Genomic DNA, 15288 nt, shown 5'->3' with positions numbered 1-15288 from the left:
GCCTTGTTTCCTTTTAAATGTCTCAAATAACATGTCTTCCCTGATGTAGAAAATGGTTTAAAGGATCTGACTTTATCTTTGGAAGTGACTGACATATGAGAAGCTTCAGGAAGTGCTCCCACCACAAATATTATTCCTACTGAGACTTCATTTGCCATTAGAGGTATTATTTTTGCTCTTTCTTTGCAGAGAATATTATTAGTGGCTACCCATTAGGTTACTCACCTTTGGGTAAATGAACTTATCAGAGTAATTTTCTCACTGACAGAAGAGACCTATACAGCAAGAGAATCTTCTATAACTGTTGACAGTAGGCAAAGCATAACGGAAATTGGAAAATGAGACAAAGAATGGTATAATAAAAGGCCAGAAGACCAATGTCAGAAACTTTGCAACTTTACTGAGGGCAAGCCCTCCTATGTTAAGCACAATCTCCTTGTTCCACTTAACCTTGGAATCCCGAGAAAAATTATCATAGCTATTTCCTACATTTGTGTGGTGTTTTATACTTGCTTATTATTTTTCAAAACATCTTTCTAATTTATTAATCTATTTTATATTCCTAATTTTCCTATGGAGTTTGTAAGAACACCACCACAATTTCCCCTGTATTAACAATGAGGAAACAGAGTAGACATTGAGACTCATCTAAAGTCATACGTAATTGATAGTGGAGTCAAAATTAGAATTTTTAAAACTAAGTCTGTAAAATTATAAGGAATCACAGAATTATAAATGCAGCTACCATTTATCGAGAACTTATGATATGCTAGGTGCTGAGTGAAGCTCTCCGTATCTGTCATCACATAGAATTCTCACAGTGGTTCATTGCCATGGTACTATTTTCTTTCTTTCTTTTTTTTTTTTTTTTTTTTTTTAGACGGAGTCTCGCTTAGCTCTGTCTTGCAATTGCACGATCTCAGCTCACTGCACCTCCACCTCCCAGGTTCAAGCGATTCTCCTGCCTCAGCCTCCCACATAGCTGGGACTACAGGCAACCGCCACCACGCCCGGCTAATTTTTTTGTAGTTTTAGTAGAGACAGAGTTTCACCGTGTTACCCAGAATGGCCTCAATCTCCTGACGTCAGGATATACCCTCCTCGGCCTCCCATAGTGCTGGAATTACAGTCATAAGCCATCATGCCCAGCCCACTATTTGCAATCTATATTTAGAAATGGGGAAACTGAGACTCATAGAGGTTATGTGCTTTGCCCATGGCCACAGAATCAGTACTTAAATCTAGGTCAGGTTGATTCCAGATCTCACTTACTATGTTTGAAGGCTATAAGGAACCCTAGAGATGATTAATGTAGTGATATTTTAATCAACTTTATCATTATATAATTTGTATACAATAAATCTTGTCCAATTACAGTTTGTAATTCCATGAGTTTTGACAGATGCTCACAGAATTACCATGCCAATCAAGCTACCTGACAATTTCGTCACCTACAAAAGTTTCCTTTTGTCCTTTTGTAACCCTTCCCTTCCTCCCTCTGCCCCCAATTCCTGGCAACCAGTGATCTGATTTCTTTCACTATATGTTAGTTTTTATTTTTTTAATATTGAGTATAAATGGAATCATGCAGTCTGTACTCTTTTGTGTCTGGATTCCCTCACTCAGCCTGCTTTTGAGATTAATCTATGTTGTTGCATGTATCAGTAATTTGTTCCTTTTTATTGCTGAATAATATTTCATTGTACACATTTATCACATCTTAAAAACCCATTTTCTGTTGATGGGCATAATGCAGTATTTTTCAAATCTTGATTTATATAGTTTTTTGGGGTTCAGTTGTGGTGCCTGGAGCCTGCTAATGCTGGGGTCGTTTCCTGTGAGCTACTTCATTTGAAAAGGGAGTTCTAAAACTAAAAGAAAAGGTTTTGATAAACAATGATCTATTACAGACAACTGATTTTAGATGAGAAATCTGAGGCTCAGTGAATGTGGAGTAAATTTCCCAAGATCGTGAAATTGTTTGGAAGCAGATCTAGGATGAAGACCCAGATATCCTGTCTCCTGGTCTCACTTTGCTTTGGGCCTCCACCACACATGATGAAGTCATCTCCCGAGCAGCCTTTTCTACCTGTTTGTGATGAACCAGACACAAACAAGTAGAAGAAATACAATGCACAGTACCTAGAACTACTGAGCAAGCAGATACTCAGTGTGTTCCTCTTACCGTGACTGCTGGGGGCTGCTGTGACATTGTATGGTTTTGCAAAGGGAGTACCACAGATACAAGGAGACTGTCTCACATGCTTACTAACTAAATGAAAAACAATTGAGGATGAATAAACCACTTATCAAAACAGCTTAATTTCAAAATAAATGCAACATTTATTCAACTTGTATATGTTGTTCAAGGTACATGATACTCTTAGTCTCTGAAATAATGTTTGAATATCAAAAAAGAAAAAAATTCAGAAAAAGGCAACTGAATTCAATCTTTATCCATTTAGCAAACATTAGTTTTCTACTTTCAGGCAGGCACTGTGCTAGGTATTAGGATAAGAGTCATGCCTTGTGCAAAGTGTTCCCTACTAACAAGATAAACCTTTCAAGTAAACATTGTGAAATAAACATAAACTGGCACAATCAATGAAATATTAAAAGAAAAAAAGAGTGCCTTCGCATGGAGGAAAATTTAGAAATTAGGTGGGATATTAAGAGTATAGGTTTTCATGATTCTGCCTTTGGAGAGAAAAATATTCCCTTATTACAGGTTGGTTTACACCTTAAAATGAGATGCACATTTTCACTAATGGTTCCTCTACTACAAAATGCTATAGCTATGTCATTAGGTTCTTTCTCCAGTTATGGACTCGTTGGTATGGGCACAGCCTACAAACAGAGTGACATAGTGGAGTCTGGAGATGGACATAGTACAATTGATTCTGCTACTAACTGCATGACCTCAGTTATATCTCTCCCTGGCCTTCAAACTTGCTCATCAATATAACAGGAAGATTGTGTTTAGTTACCTAAGGACCTCTCTAGTTCGAACATTCTGCATCTAGGTGGTGTTATTTTTATATAGGGCTTTCTCTTATTTTCTTTAAAAAAAATGCAAGCATGTCATCTTACTCTGCAACTTGCTTTTTCCATTTGACGATATATCATGAACATTCCTCCAGATCAATGTATATAGATTTATCTCTCTGACTTTAAATGTTAGCTTTGACTGTAAAAGAAGGCAAATACAGCAGCTAGTTAACACAGCTCTGGCCCTTCCAGCACTAACATTCAGTTTCTAGGCACTAACTCTAGAGGCTATCTAATTTTACATTGATATTAATTTATTTTAAAGATAAAAATGAACTCTGTGAGGGTGTTGTGAAATGAAATCGATGCTGGGATTTTGAAAACGCCTGAGGTTGAGTAATACTTCTCTGCCTGATCAACCACAAGGATCCCATGAAACCTTCCACTGGGCTCCTCCGTACTCTCCATCCCAAATGTCTGAGTAGTGAAGCTTACCTTGCTTCACCCTGGAAATTAAGATGGAAAGACTGTGTTGAAACTGAGACGGTTCTGTCAAAAATTGAGAAGAAACTTTACAAACTGAAAAGCAGGCTCCAAATGATCATTTTCATTGAAATATTCATGGAGATTTCAGAAAAAGAAACAGTGCCCCGTTCATAGGATTTGGGTTTTCAGTTGAAGAGAGGCAGTGGATCATAGCTATTTAGAGCACAGGCCCTGGGGCAAAACTTGTTAGATTCTGTCCTTTCTTCTGCACTTCTTCACTCAAGTCACCCTCTGCTTTGGTCTCTGCACCTGTAAAGTGTAGCACTCTGAGTTCGTTCAGGCAAACAGAAACTACTCTATAGCTATTTCAGGAAGGTATTTAACACAGAGTATTAGGGTCCTACAAAGCCTTTGGAAGGGCTATGAAAGAGAAGATAAGGGAACATTGCCAGCAAAATCAGACAGTTGTAGGAATTGCATGAATCATGGGAAATTTTAGAGACTGTGAGGAAACTGCTGCTAATAACGTCACTGAAGCAGATGTTTCACAGGAGAATGCTCAGAAGGCACTTAAATCTTTTCTGATCAAGTCCACACACCTAAACAAGATGTCAGGAAGAGCAATGATAGTGTCTACTTCTCTTCTGCTTGCCAAGTTTCCTACAAGTACCTCTCATGGGTGGAATCCAAAACTGAACTTTACTGACAAACGAGTGTAGAAAATGTAGCTTCCAATCTTGAAAATACAGGTGAGAGCTGGCAAAAGCAGGGATAGTGTTGAATGTGACTTCACAGATTGGTTATGAGAATATATATGATTCAATTTATGTAAATAAAGCACTTAGAACAATGTCTGCCTATACTTAGAGTTCAATAAATGTTAGCTGTCATGATGGTGTCCACATTATCTGTGGCTAAGATGCCAGGAATTGAAGTGCCTACTTGCTTCCCAAATAGTGCATCCTGAGGCTGCTCCTTCAATTGTGCATTCAAGCATTCATACAGATAGCAATCACTGAATACATATTTATCACTTGCCTAACATATAGCAGGTACTGTGCGCATCAGTAGGGATGTAGTGGTGAAGGAAGCATACTTCTTCCCTTCCCTCAAAGAGTTCACCAAGGTGGAGAGATAGACATGTATACAGGCAACATTATTTTGTAAAGTTATATCTTCTTCGTTCTTATGTTGGTAAAGCACTTCACAAACATTACAGCTTATTTTATTCTTGAGCACGTATTGTCCCCTATCATCCTCAAAATAATTTAATAAGTAGAGCAGATATTGCTGTAAATATTGTTAACTGTCATTTGCAGATGACAAAAAAATTAAAGAGGCAATAATATTATCAAGATCAACAGTTAGTAACAGGATTGGGGTTAGAATACAAGTCTCCTGATACTAGATTAATGATCTTTCTGATGAGAGCCTGATGGGTTCATGGAGTTGTTGGAAGAGGAATAGGAAGAAGGTAAGATTGTTGCTAAGCAGAGAAAGGAAAAGACACTGCAAGTTCAGATTGTCTAGGTTCAAAATAGCTAGGTTCTGACACTTACTAGCTATATGACCTTGGACAACTTTCTGCCTCAGTTTCCTTATCTATAACAGGAACAATTATAGGACTGACCCTTGTACGTTGTTAAGAAGATTAAATCAATTAATTTATCTAAAATGCTGAGAACTGTGGCTGGGACATAGTAAGCTCTCAATAAACGTTAACTATTTTTATCGTTGTTATTGAACTTGTTATTATTACTGAATTCCCAATTGACTCAAAAGTAGTTGATCCCCATCTCACTGGGCACCTTCTCTTTCTCCTCGTTTTCTCCACTAGTAATGTGCACAGTAACTGTTTCTGGTTAAGTGTGAACAGCAGGTCAAACACTTTTACACTGCAACATCATTACAGACTGGGAAAAAACATGCTCAGGCATCAGGAAGTCAGGATTCTAGTCTGGGTTCTGCCATTAATGAGCTATGGAACTCTGATCGAATCACTTAACCTCTCTGGACTGCATCTGTCATACAGGGGAAAATATATTCCTTAACCTACCTCATAGAATGGTTATGAGATCATAGATGTTAGATGTTAAAAAGTTAAAAGCACATTACGAATGCAACATGATGGTATTATCATTATCCTCAGAGTTAATCTCTCCATCTCTTTCTCACTTACACTTGACAACCACTCACTCACTGAATTTTACTGAGTCTTGTTCTGAAACATCCCCCCATCCCACCCCCTCTTCTCTGTCCTCAATACATCTGTCCTAGTTCACTGCTTTATCAATGCTTACCAGAATGACTATAACACACTCCTATTTTTCTCTAGTCCAGTATCACTTCCCTCTAAGTTAGCCATCCAATCACTGTCTCCATAGTGATTTTTCTATAGGGAAAATCTCATCAATCTCATCATGTGACTTCACCCCCCCTATAATCCCACTCCCAGATTAGAAATTTCCAGTGGCTCCCTATTGCCCACAGGATATGTTACATTAACTGAAGCCCCTGCTAGTCTCTCCATTCTCATTGTCTGCCACATCTCCACAGACCCCGTGCTCCAGGAAGACAATACTTTCTTTTCCTGAACCTTTTATGTAACTGTGCTGCTATACACACTGTTCTCTCCGCCTGCAGAACCCTCTCAACTTCCTATGCCTGCTAAAATCTCAGTCTTCCTTCAAGGACCAAATCAAATGTCATTTCCTCAGTGAAGTCCTCCTCAAAGCTCATTCTACCTTGTATAATCCTTGGTAAATTACATAATTCCATGTCCTTTGCTTAATAGCATTGCTTGACTCGCAATTTAATACATTACATGCTGTTTTATAATAATTATTGTTTTGGAGTGTTTATAGTTAATTAGATCACAAGCTCACTGAGAGCAGCAATTTTGCTTTGTTTGGCTCTGTCTCTTTAGCATAGTTACTGGAACAGAATGGATGCATAATAAGAATTAATTAAATGTAAGGGCTCACAATGTTTCCAAACAATTTGTGGTAAAGGACAGCTTTTTAAAAAATTTCCAAGCTGTTGCAGGCTGATCTTTAATTTAAAAAAATAATGATAATAAAAATGTCACAGCAATATAAAAACATTTTGATAGTTACTAAATGTTTTCTCTCAATTCTGTCCTTACTGCAAACATTTTGAGTAGCACTCAGGTAGATTCTTTGCAAAGATACCTTGCTTCTAACCCGTAAAATCTGGATAACTAATTTGGGAATTTTAAAAGCATACACATAAAAATAATAAACAAGTGCATCATGTATTCAGAGCACAAACTGGGCAAGAAATCAATAAATAAAACTATTCTTGTTGGAGATACGTATAGATGTAATAAATTAACAGGTTAGTGAATGAAAGGGTGCAGGATTATACTTAGACAGTGAAGGTTTGCATGGTACCACAAAACTAATCTAGGAAAGCTTTGGGAAAAATTGGGATTTCCAGAAACTATTCAAATCAAAGACGGCTGAGATGGAGTGGGGGACGCTGAGGAAAAGTGAAGAGAAAGAGGAGATCTCCAGTAAATACTGTTTGCAGAATTTTATTTCCCTGAATACTTAATTGAAAGTTTTCATAGAGTCTCAATAGATAGTGGCCACTTTCCCCACCTCATTCATTTATTATCTTCTTTCTAATTATTATTTTACTTTAAGTTCTGGAATACATGTGCCAAGTGTGCAGGTTTGTTATATAGGTATACATGTGCCATGGTGGTTTGCTGCACCTATCAACCAGTCATCTAGGTTCTAAGCCCCACATGAATTAGGTATTTGTCCTAATGCTCTCCCTCCCCTTGTCCACCACCCACTCCCCAACAGGCCCCGGTGTGTGTTGTTCCCCTCCCTGGGTTCTCGCGTTCTCATTATTCAACTCCCACTTATTAGTGAGAACATGAGGTGCTTGGTTTTCGGTTTCTGTTAGTTTGCTGAGAACACTCACTACCTCCTTGAGTCATGTTGAGAACCCTCTCAAGAAACAAGGAACTCAGTGATTATCCTAGGAATGCCCCTAACTCCTTGGTAACTTAAGAGGAGAAATGGAGTTGACAATGTTAGTCAAAAGTTTCATCACACAGTCACTAATGAAGTCTTAGCATTAGTGAGCAAAAGCTACATGTAATTTAATGACATAGAAATAACACTCCCAAATGAATATACACCTTCAACTCAGTAGTGGGAATTAGTTGCCTTTTAGAGACCTGGTCCCTGAAGTCCCTTCAGTGAAACTGCTTCGTTGGAGCCACAATGAATAAACTCAGAAGGTTGCATCAGAAAATGTTCAAGATTGTCCTCTCCTTCTATTGTTCATATTTTGGACCCATTGGTCCTTAAAATGCTGAGCAAAAATCAAGGCACAACCCGCTGTGAAAGCAAGTGAAGAATCGTATACCCTGGCAAGAAGGAAAGAAGCTATATTTGTCTCTTGGAACAAATCAGCATGAACATGTGGAATGGTCAGTCTTGACATGGATCTCCCACAATGCAACTGCAATTCACTCCCCTTGAAAGACTCTAACACCTCAGTGAGCTGACGATATTGCAATATACAAAGGGCTATCTCAACACAATTCTTAGAGAGCTTAGTCAATTTTTTTGTCTTCTTTTTTTTTTTTTTTTTTTTTTTGCTATTCAGATGAGTACAATAAATTCAATTCCAAAAGTGATGCTCGGTGACTTCCTGCTATGTGTCAGGAACTGAGCCATGTACTAGAGTTACACAAATAAATAAAATGTAGATTCTGCTTCCAGAGGGCTTATAGTATAATCTGATGATTTGTATTCTCATTGATTCTTCTTTCTGCCCTCCAGAAAAGAAAGACAACCAATGTGTTCACTTTGTCATGAGTGATTCTTTCTAAGTGAGGTCTTATTTTGATATAATAGTAGATAATACATATATAGCACTAAAATTCTATGATATATATACTGCAATTATCCCAATTTTACAACTGAGGAAACTAAGGTATAAACAAGTGAAACAAACTACCAATGTCACATAGTTTATCAGTGATAGATCCAGGATTCAAACATGGCTGCAGAATTCATGTTCTTAACCACTACTCTATAGTGCATGATATGGATAATAGAAATTCCTGCCTATAAGCACTATCCATTTCATAAAGTTTATTTTGTGCTTATGGGAGCTTTCTGAGGAGCTCAGGGACAAAGGATGATACTCCACGTCTCCTAAATTTAATATTGAAAATGAAATGAATTCTAGTAGGAAGCACACTCTTGTCTTGCATGGTAGAGGGGATCAGGAAAGCCTATTTTGAGAAAGCTGTGTGAAGAAAAGCCATGTAGTATACCCAAAACATTTCTTAAAAATCAAAAAGCTGTGAATTTATGTGTGGGTATCTCTACATATGTCTAGTTAGTTTAGAAAGATTCTGGCTCGCACAGTGCTAAAACACTGAATTATTCAATAAAAAATATATGGTTAGCCTGGTGAGATGCATTTAAATCACGTACACACAAAGATGTGTTATTTTCCAGCAATTTATGCTGGCATTTGTTCTGAGATCTTTAGGACTATAAGACGGTGAGGACTGTAAGCCAAACTAAGGTTTTATGATTAAATATGTTGTCATTCTAATATGAAGCTTTAGTACTCCTTGAAAAAGTATGTACCCTGAAGTCCCATTCTTGTAACACCATTCGGAAACTAGGCTGTGGTGTCACCAATGCATAAAGGTCAGATCAGCTGACTTCTGCCTCAGTCCCAGTCTAATAACTCTATTTCAAGAACCGTTTTCCCTTCAGATATATTCTGTTTTCTGATCCCAACTCTGGGAATATCTACAGAACAAAAAAGAGCATTCTAATTCTTGTTAAAGAAAGCCAAGGATCTCCTTGTAGGATGACTTTGTAACGAGTAGAAACAATCTTAGTTAGAAGTTGCACAGCAGCTAAGTATTTTTTTTTTTTTCAAATTGTCTGACCTTGGTTCTGATGCCTATTCAGAGTCTCCTTGTTCTGCATCAAATTTTATTGAAGATCCTGTTAGAATGTATTACTTTACTTCCTGAATGACTTGTTCATAAAGGTCTTCTGCCTTCTGAGACTTGGTGTATGTCCTAGGTAGAGAATCCAGAAAGATCATCTATGCCATTAGCCTGGATGATACTTCCTGTTGCCCAGCTCCTAAGACAAACCTTTCTATCCACAGCCTGCTCTCACCAAGACCTGATACTTGCCTCATGAATTTCCCTAACTATATACTATAAAGATCCAATATTTCGATTTGTGACTAGAACTTGATGGATGGATATTTCAGAATATCCAGGAAAAAATTTTTGACTTTAATAATGAGCTGGTCTGTGATAGGATTCATACTTAATAAAACAAGATCAAACAAAGTAAATAAAAATTTGGATGGATGAAAAGGTGTAAAAAACACTTTGTTTCTGGCCAGGTGCGGTGACTCACACCTGTAATCCCAGCACTTTGGGAGACCAAGGTGGGAGGATCACCTGAGGTCAGGAGTTCAAGACCAGCCTGGCCAACATGGTGAAACCCTGTCTCGACTAAAAATACAAAAATTAGCATGGTGGCGCATACCTGTAATCCCAGATACTCAGGAGGCTGAGGCAGGAGAATCACTTGAATCCTGGAGGCAGATGTTACAGTAAGCTTAGGTCATGCCACTGCACTCCAGCCTGGGTGACAAAGTGAGACTCTGTCTCAAAAAAAAAAAAAAAAAAAAAAAAAAAAAAAGAAATAATCCTCAGTTCCTCACTTCACTATACCACCTTCCCTTCATGCAAAGGGCCAATTGAAGAATTTCAGAAGGCAAGGCATTGAAGTTTATTTCTGAGCTACAGGGCATTAATAAGACTGAAAAACATGAGATCCTATTTCTTATCATAGACTTTTCGCCCTCAAACGTTTATTCTCTCCAGCCAATTCAATGCACTTTCAGTCAAATCAATTTCTTGACATTAGGTAAGACAGAAGAGCCAAATAACTGGCACTAATTCATTCAACAAACATGTATTGGCCCCATATTTTGTGCCAGGCACTGTGTGAGGCGATGAAAATAAGCTCGTGCACAGGATAGTCGGGACTGCTTCCGTCCCAAAGTTTATAATTAATAAGAATACAGAAATTAAATAGTACACCGATACATAAATACAAACAGTGATAAGGGCCATGCAGGAAAAGCTTAGAGTGTGATGAATAATTGTAACAAAAACATCTGATGTAGATTTAGAAGAAGCAGTGTTGTTAAAGAAGACTTTTCTTAAAAAGTTCCTTTTGAACAGAAAACCAAACACTGCATGTTCTCTCATAAGTGGGAGTTGAACAATGAGAACACATGAACACAGGGAAGGAAACAACACACACTGGGGCCTGTCGGGGTGTTGAGGGTGAGGAGAGGGAGAGCATCAGGACAAATAGCTAATGCGTGCGGGGCTTAAAACCCCATCAAACCATGATGAGTTGACAGGTGCAGCAAACCACCATGGCACATGTATACCTATTTAACAAACCTGTACGTTCTCTACGTGTATCCCGCAACTTAAACTTTAAAAAAAAAGCTCCTTTTAAGCTGAGATACAATATCAAGGATTACTAAGACTTTACAAAGCAAAGAGTAGGAATAATATTTCCAGGAGAGAGAACACAATGTGCAAAAGTCCTGAAATGTGAACAAGCTTGGAGTGCTTCTTAAAGACAGTATGGCTGGAACATCATGAGCCCAAGAAAAGACAGTGCAAGATAAAGTTGGGGTCAGATCATTTAGAGTCTTGCAAGTTTTGGTAATAAGTTAGATTTTATTCTAAGTACAATTAGAAGCCCTCAAATGGGTTTTAAGCATAGACGGGATATGGTCATAATTGTGAATATTTGTTAAAGTTGATTCTGGCTGCTCTGTGAAAAACAGACTATAGAGAGGCACAAATGGAAGTAGGGAGACCTATTGGGCAGCTCATGTATTAGTCCAGATGAGAGACAAAGATGGCTCTGACTAGATAAGATTTATAGGTAGATTTGAAATACATGTAGGAGGAAGAGGCAATAGGACTTGGTGATCGATTGGATACTCCCTGTAAGGAAGAAGTGAGAGTGAACTGGGCACACATTTTATGTCATGGATGTGAATCACCTAAAGACAAATATCCATAGTGGGAAAGGATAATTAGCAATTTTGTGATTTGGGAATCTGATTACATTTGAACAGTAAGATAACACATTTTCTTTAAGACGAGTGTTCAAAAGTAAAGTCCTACCTCCTTCATTTAAAGATGAAGAAATTAAGACTCACAATGGATTGTGCTACTTAGCTAATTAATTTTATGCTGTATATGAATGTTTTATCTCCCAAATTAAAACATAAATTTCAAAATGGTATCACTTGTTTTGTAGACATCTCTTCATAATAGCACCCAATATAGAGATAGAGGATATAGCAAATACTCAATAATTGCCTCTCAAATTAAAATAAATTAAATTCCTTCTTCTTTCTTGGCAGATAGAATAAAATGGATATTCTGGTTATTGATAATGGCAGTGAAGTGACAGAGTTCATCCTGGTGGGTTTGTCCAACCATCCAGAATATCAGATTGTCTTTTACTGCACCATGATAGTGGTCTACCTGATCATATTGGTTGGCAACAGTCTCATTATTGTTGTGGTTAGAGTTGATGGGCGGCTTCACACTCCTATGTATTTTTTCCTGAGCAACCTGTCCTTCCTTGATATTTGCTACTCCAGCCATTCAGTACCTTTTTTGTTGTTCAATGGCTTAAGAGATTACCCCACCATTTCCTATAATAGCTGCTATGCCCAGAAGATGATTGCTCTTTTTCTCGGGATGACAGAGTGTCTTCTTGCTGTCATGGCTTATGACAGATTTGTTCCAATCTCCAATCCCCTGAGCTACACCATCATTATGAACAATAGGGTCTGCATACAGTTGGCCATGGTGACCTGGGCCAGTGCCTTCCTTATGGCAGCAATACCAATCATTGCAATTCCTGCCCATTTTTGTGGTCAAAATGTCATCAACCATTTTACCTGTGAGCTGCAGGAATTGTTGAAGCTTGTCTGCTTGGACACCCCAGGCAGACTCATCCTGGGTCTAGTCATCAGCATATTCACCTTGCCACTTCCCTTTACCTTTATCCTCTTCTCCTATGCTCGAATTGTGGTTGCTGTGCTGAGGATCAACTCTGCAGAGGCCAGACTCAAAGCTTTCTCCACCTGTGGATCCCATCTGACTGTGATCATCATATTTTATGGGACAGCCATCTACATGTACTTGACACCTCAGTCAAGGGAATCCCAAGATGAGGGTAAAGTTACCTCTGTATTTTATGGTGTTGTGACCCCCATGTTGAACCCCCTCATTTATACCTTGAGGAACAAGAATGTGAAAAATGCTCTAAGAAAAATAATTAGGAAGAAAGAGTCCTAAAAGAATGTGAATATCCCATGGAGGTTCATCTAACCAACAGTTTGATATTTACTTGTAAAAACAACAAGGTAGAAATACTAAACAACATTTTATAAGATAATTAAAGTGTTTTTTTTTTCTATTTTCAATAGGCATGTAAAATCTTTCCCTTGAGAAAAAAAATGTTAAACTTTTATAGTACCACCCATTTAAGTAATACACAGGGAAGCCTTGAAGGAGAGTTTTTAAAATAAAATAATAATTTGTACATTTTAATCCTGAGCAGTTAGAGTTTATTTTACTAAATGGATAATATTCTATTATAATATAATAATAATATACTGAGACTCCCTTTTTAGGTGAAAAAGGGCAAACTTGCAAAATGGACAATTCTGATCTCAGTGTTTTTGGTGTAAAATGCGTCATAACCCACATTTTGAAGTGATGGAGGTGAGAGTAGAGACAAAAAAATTACTTAACTACGATACAAGGTTCTACATAGAAGGTCCTCTGCTAAAGCAAGGAGGCTTTCAAGACTGTGAACCTACTGAAAGCTAGAACTGATAGACTTTATGGAAAATGCTATTACATGTCTTGATCATTACATAGGGCTACATTTTCTCTCTGAGCGTACACTATTCCTTCCAACTTCCAAAGGTGATCTAAAAGTGTTGACCTTACAAACAGAGCAAATTTAACTCAGGAGGAATGTCTTTTACAAAGAAAATATATATACTATACTTTTTAATGTCAATTATTTAAAAGTAGATAAAAGGGTAGAGAATAAAATTAAAAATCACTTATAATCCCAATACTCAATGAGGCTTGTATCAGCATGGGGTTCAGGTAGGCATGTATTTAGGTCTGCTATGCACAGTTATTTCAGATTTAACGAACACTTTCCATCTTTAAACTTCAGTTTTCTTATCTATGAAATGGGAATTATAAGAGTGCCTAACTCACGAACGCGGTTTTGAAAATTAAATGTGATAACATAAATCACATTTCTATCACAATGTCTAGCATATGGTGGACATTGAATATATGTCAGTCAAAAAAATACCTGTCAATTTGTCCTTTAAAATCCATACCCATTGTTATGAGTGGTCATTTGACGATGTCTATACCAATAATGACTGTATCATCTAAAAATATTCCATGACAATATAACAGACTGAAAATGTGTGTTTATTATCCTATTATCTTTGAGGTTGGGTCAAAATGTCAATGAGTCAGCCCAACTTTGGAAAAAAGAAAACACCAAACTCAGTAACACATGACTAATAAAAGCCTCCAAACTTGTTTTAATCTAATTGACTCGACCATTGCTTCTGGATACATCCTGGCAGATACACCACCAGTCGTGACCTATTCTATTTCACTCTGGTAAGCACTCCTGGAATTAGTACTTTATTGGTCAACAACAAATGCTGAGTGAAGACTATTATAAGTGCAAATGAAAATGAGAAAAGCATGGAAACCCCAATAAAAAACTCTTTGGAAAAGGAATCTATGGTGTTATACAAATTTTGTTGTAACATTATTAATAATCCCGAAAAATTTCTGGTGTTTTCTAATCCTTCTCATTTAACGTAAGGCAATCCTGAAGCTAGAAGGAAGGTACCGTTAACCAACAAGAAGACACAGTGAGCAGGTGAAGCCAAACACTACAGAATGGAAACAAATATGATTCCTCAGCTGGAAGAGGGGAAAAAGAGGAAAACTGCAAGCCTAATACTTATTAGAATTTGGTCATTTTCATTAGAAACTAAGAGGAGGTAGAGAAAAACAAGAAATGAGATGTGCCTTGTGCTGACAGAGAGAAATTTATTGGAGAGAGGCAGAGACCTTTTTAGCTGTGAGAGAAAATTAGACAGGTAAACTAATTTCTTTCCTTTTGATTACCTCAGGGAGAAGTCAGACAAGACTCTCTCTAGAGAGAAATATGTTACATCTGGAAGTGGAGAACTAGCTACAAGAAGGTTTCTAACATAGAAGTCAAGACTCTAGATGAGTAGAAAGTGTAAAAAATTTAGAAGAGCAACTGATCAGTTAGAGTTGCGTTTGTTAGGTGCCTCTATATTAAATGTTTACTGTGAAATTTGCCGTCTTCAAATCTTCCCTGTATTACTAAATCAACAAGTCTGAGTCATAATAAACAAGCAATACTTTGGAATTACCCTAGACCTTAGGAAACATGTTTAAATTTCTTATCTCTGCCAAACAGCAGTTATGACTCGCAGCTGATAATGGGCAACTCTGCGTCTCTGTACACCATCTCCTCATAAGGTGTGCCAAAATCACAAAACAACATCTTAGAAGGTTGAACTGACCCCTTAAAAAATCAACATCACTGAAAAAGGAGCTTCATGCTGTGTCCTGGCAGCAGCAGAGCAAAC

General features: G+C 37.5%; 1 protein-coding gene across 1 annotated transcript; it reads left to right on the top strand.

The window, feature by feature from the left end:
* The first annotated feature begins 11974 nt into the window (after positions 1–11974).
* On the top strand, positions 11975–12910 carry LOC105721609 (olfactory receptor 13H1-like). The gene has a single exon (XM_012458709.2). The coding sequence runs from the start codon at positions 11975–11977 to the stop codon at positions 12908–12910; it is 936 nt and encodes a 311-aa protein (XP_012314132.2).
* Positions 12911–15288: the final 2378 nt, after the last annotated feature.

Source organism: Aotus nancymaae, unplaced genomic scaffold (assembly GCF_030222135.1).
Source record: "Aotus nancymaae isolate 86718 unplaced genomic scaffold, 86718_ANA_hifiasm-v0.15.2.pri h1tg000004l, whole genome shotgun sequence".
NCBI classification, from domain to species: domain Eukaryota; kingdom Metazoa; phylum Chordata; class Mammalia; order Primates; family Aotidae; genus Aotus; species Aotus nancymaae.
The sequence above is the reverse complement of the archived record's forward strand: the minus strand, read 5'-3'. Positions and strand labels throughout refer to the sequence as shown.

What these genes read in the sequence shown, in the direction of transcription:
- LOC105721609 (XM_012458709.2), top strand. Translation starts at nt 11,975, where the DNA reads ATGGATATTCTGGTTATTGATAATGGCAGTGAAGTGACAGAGTTCATC.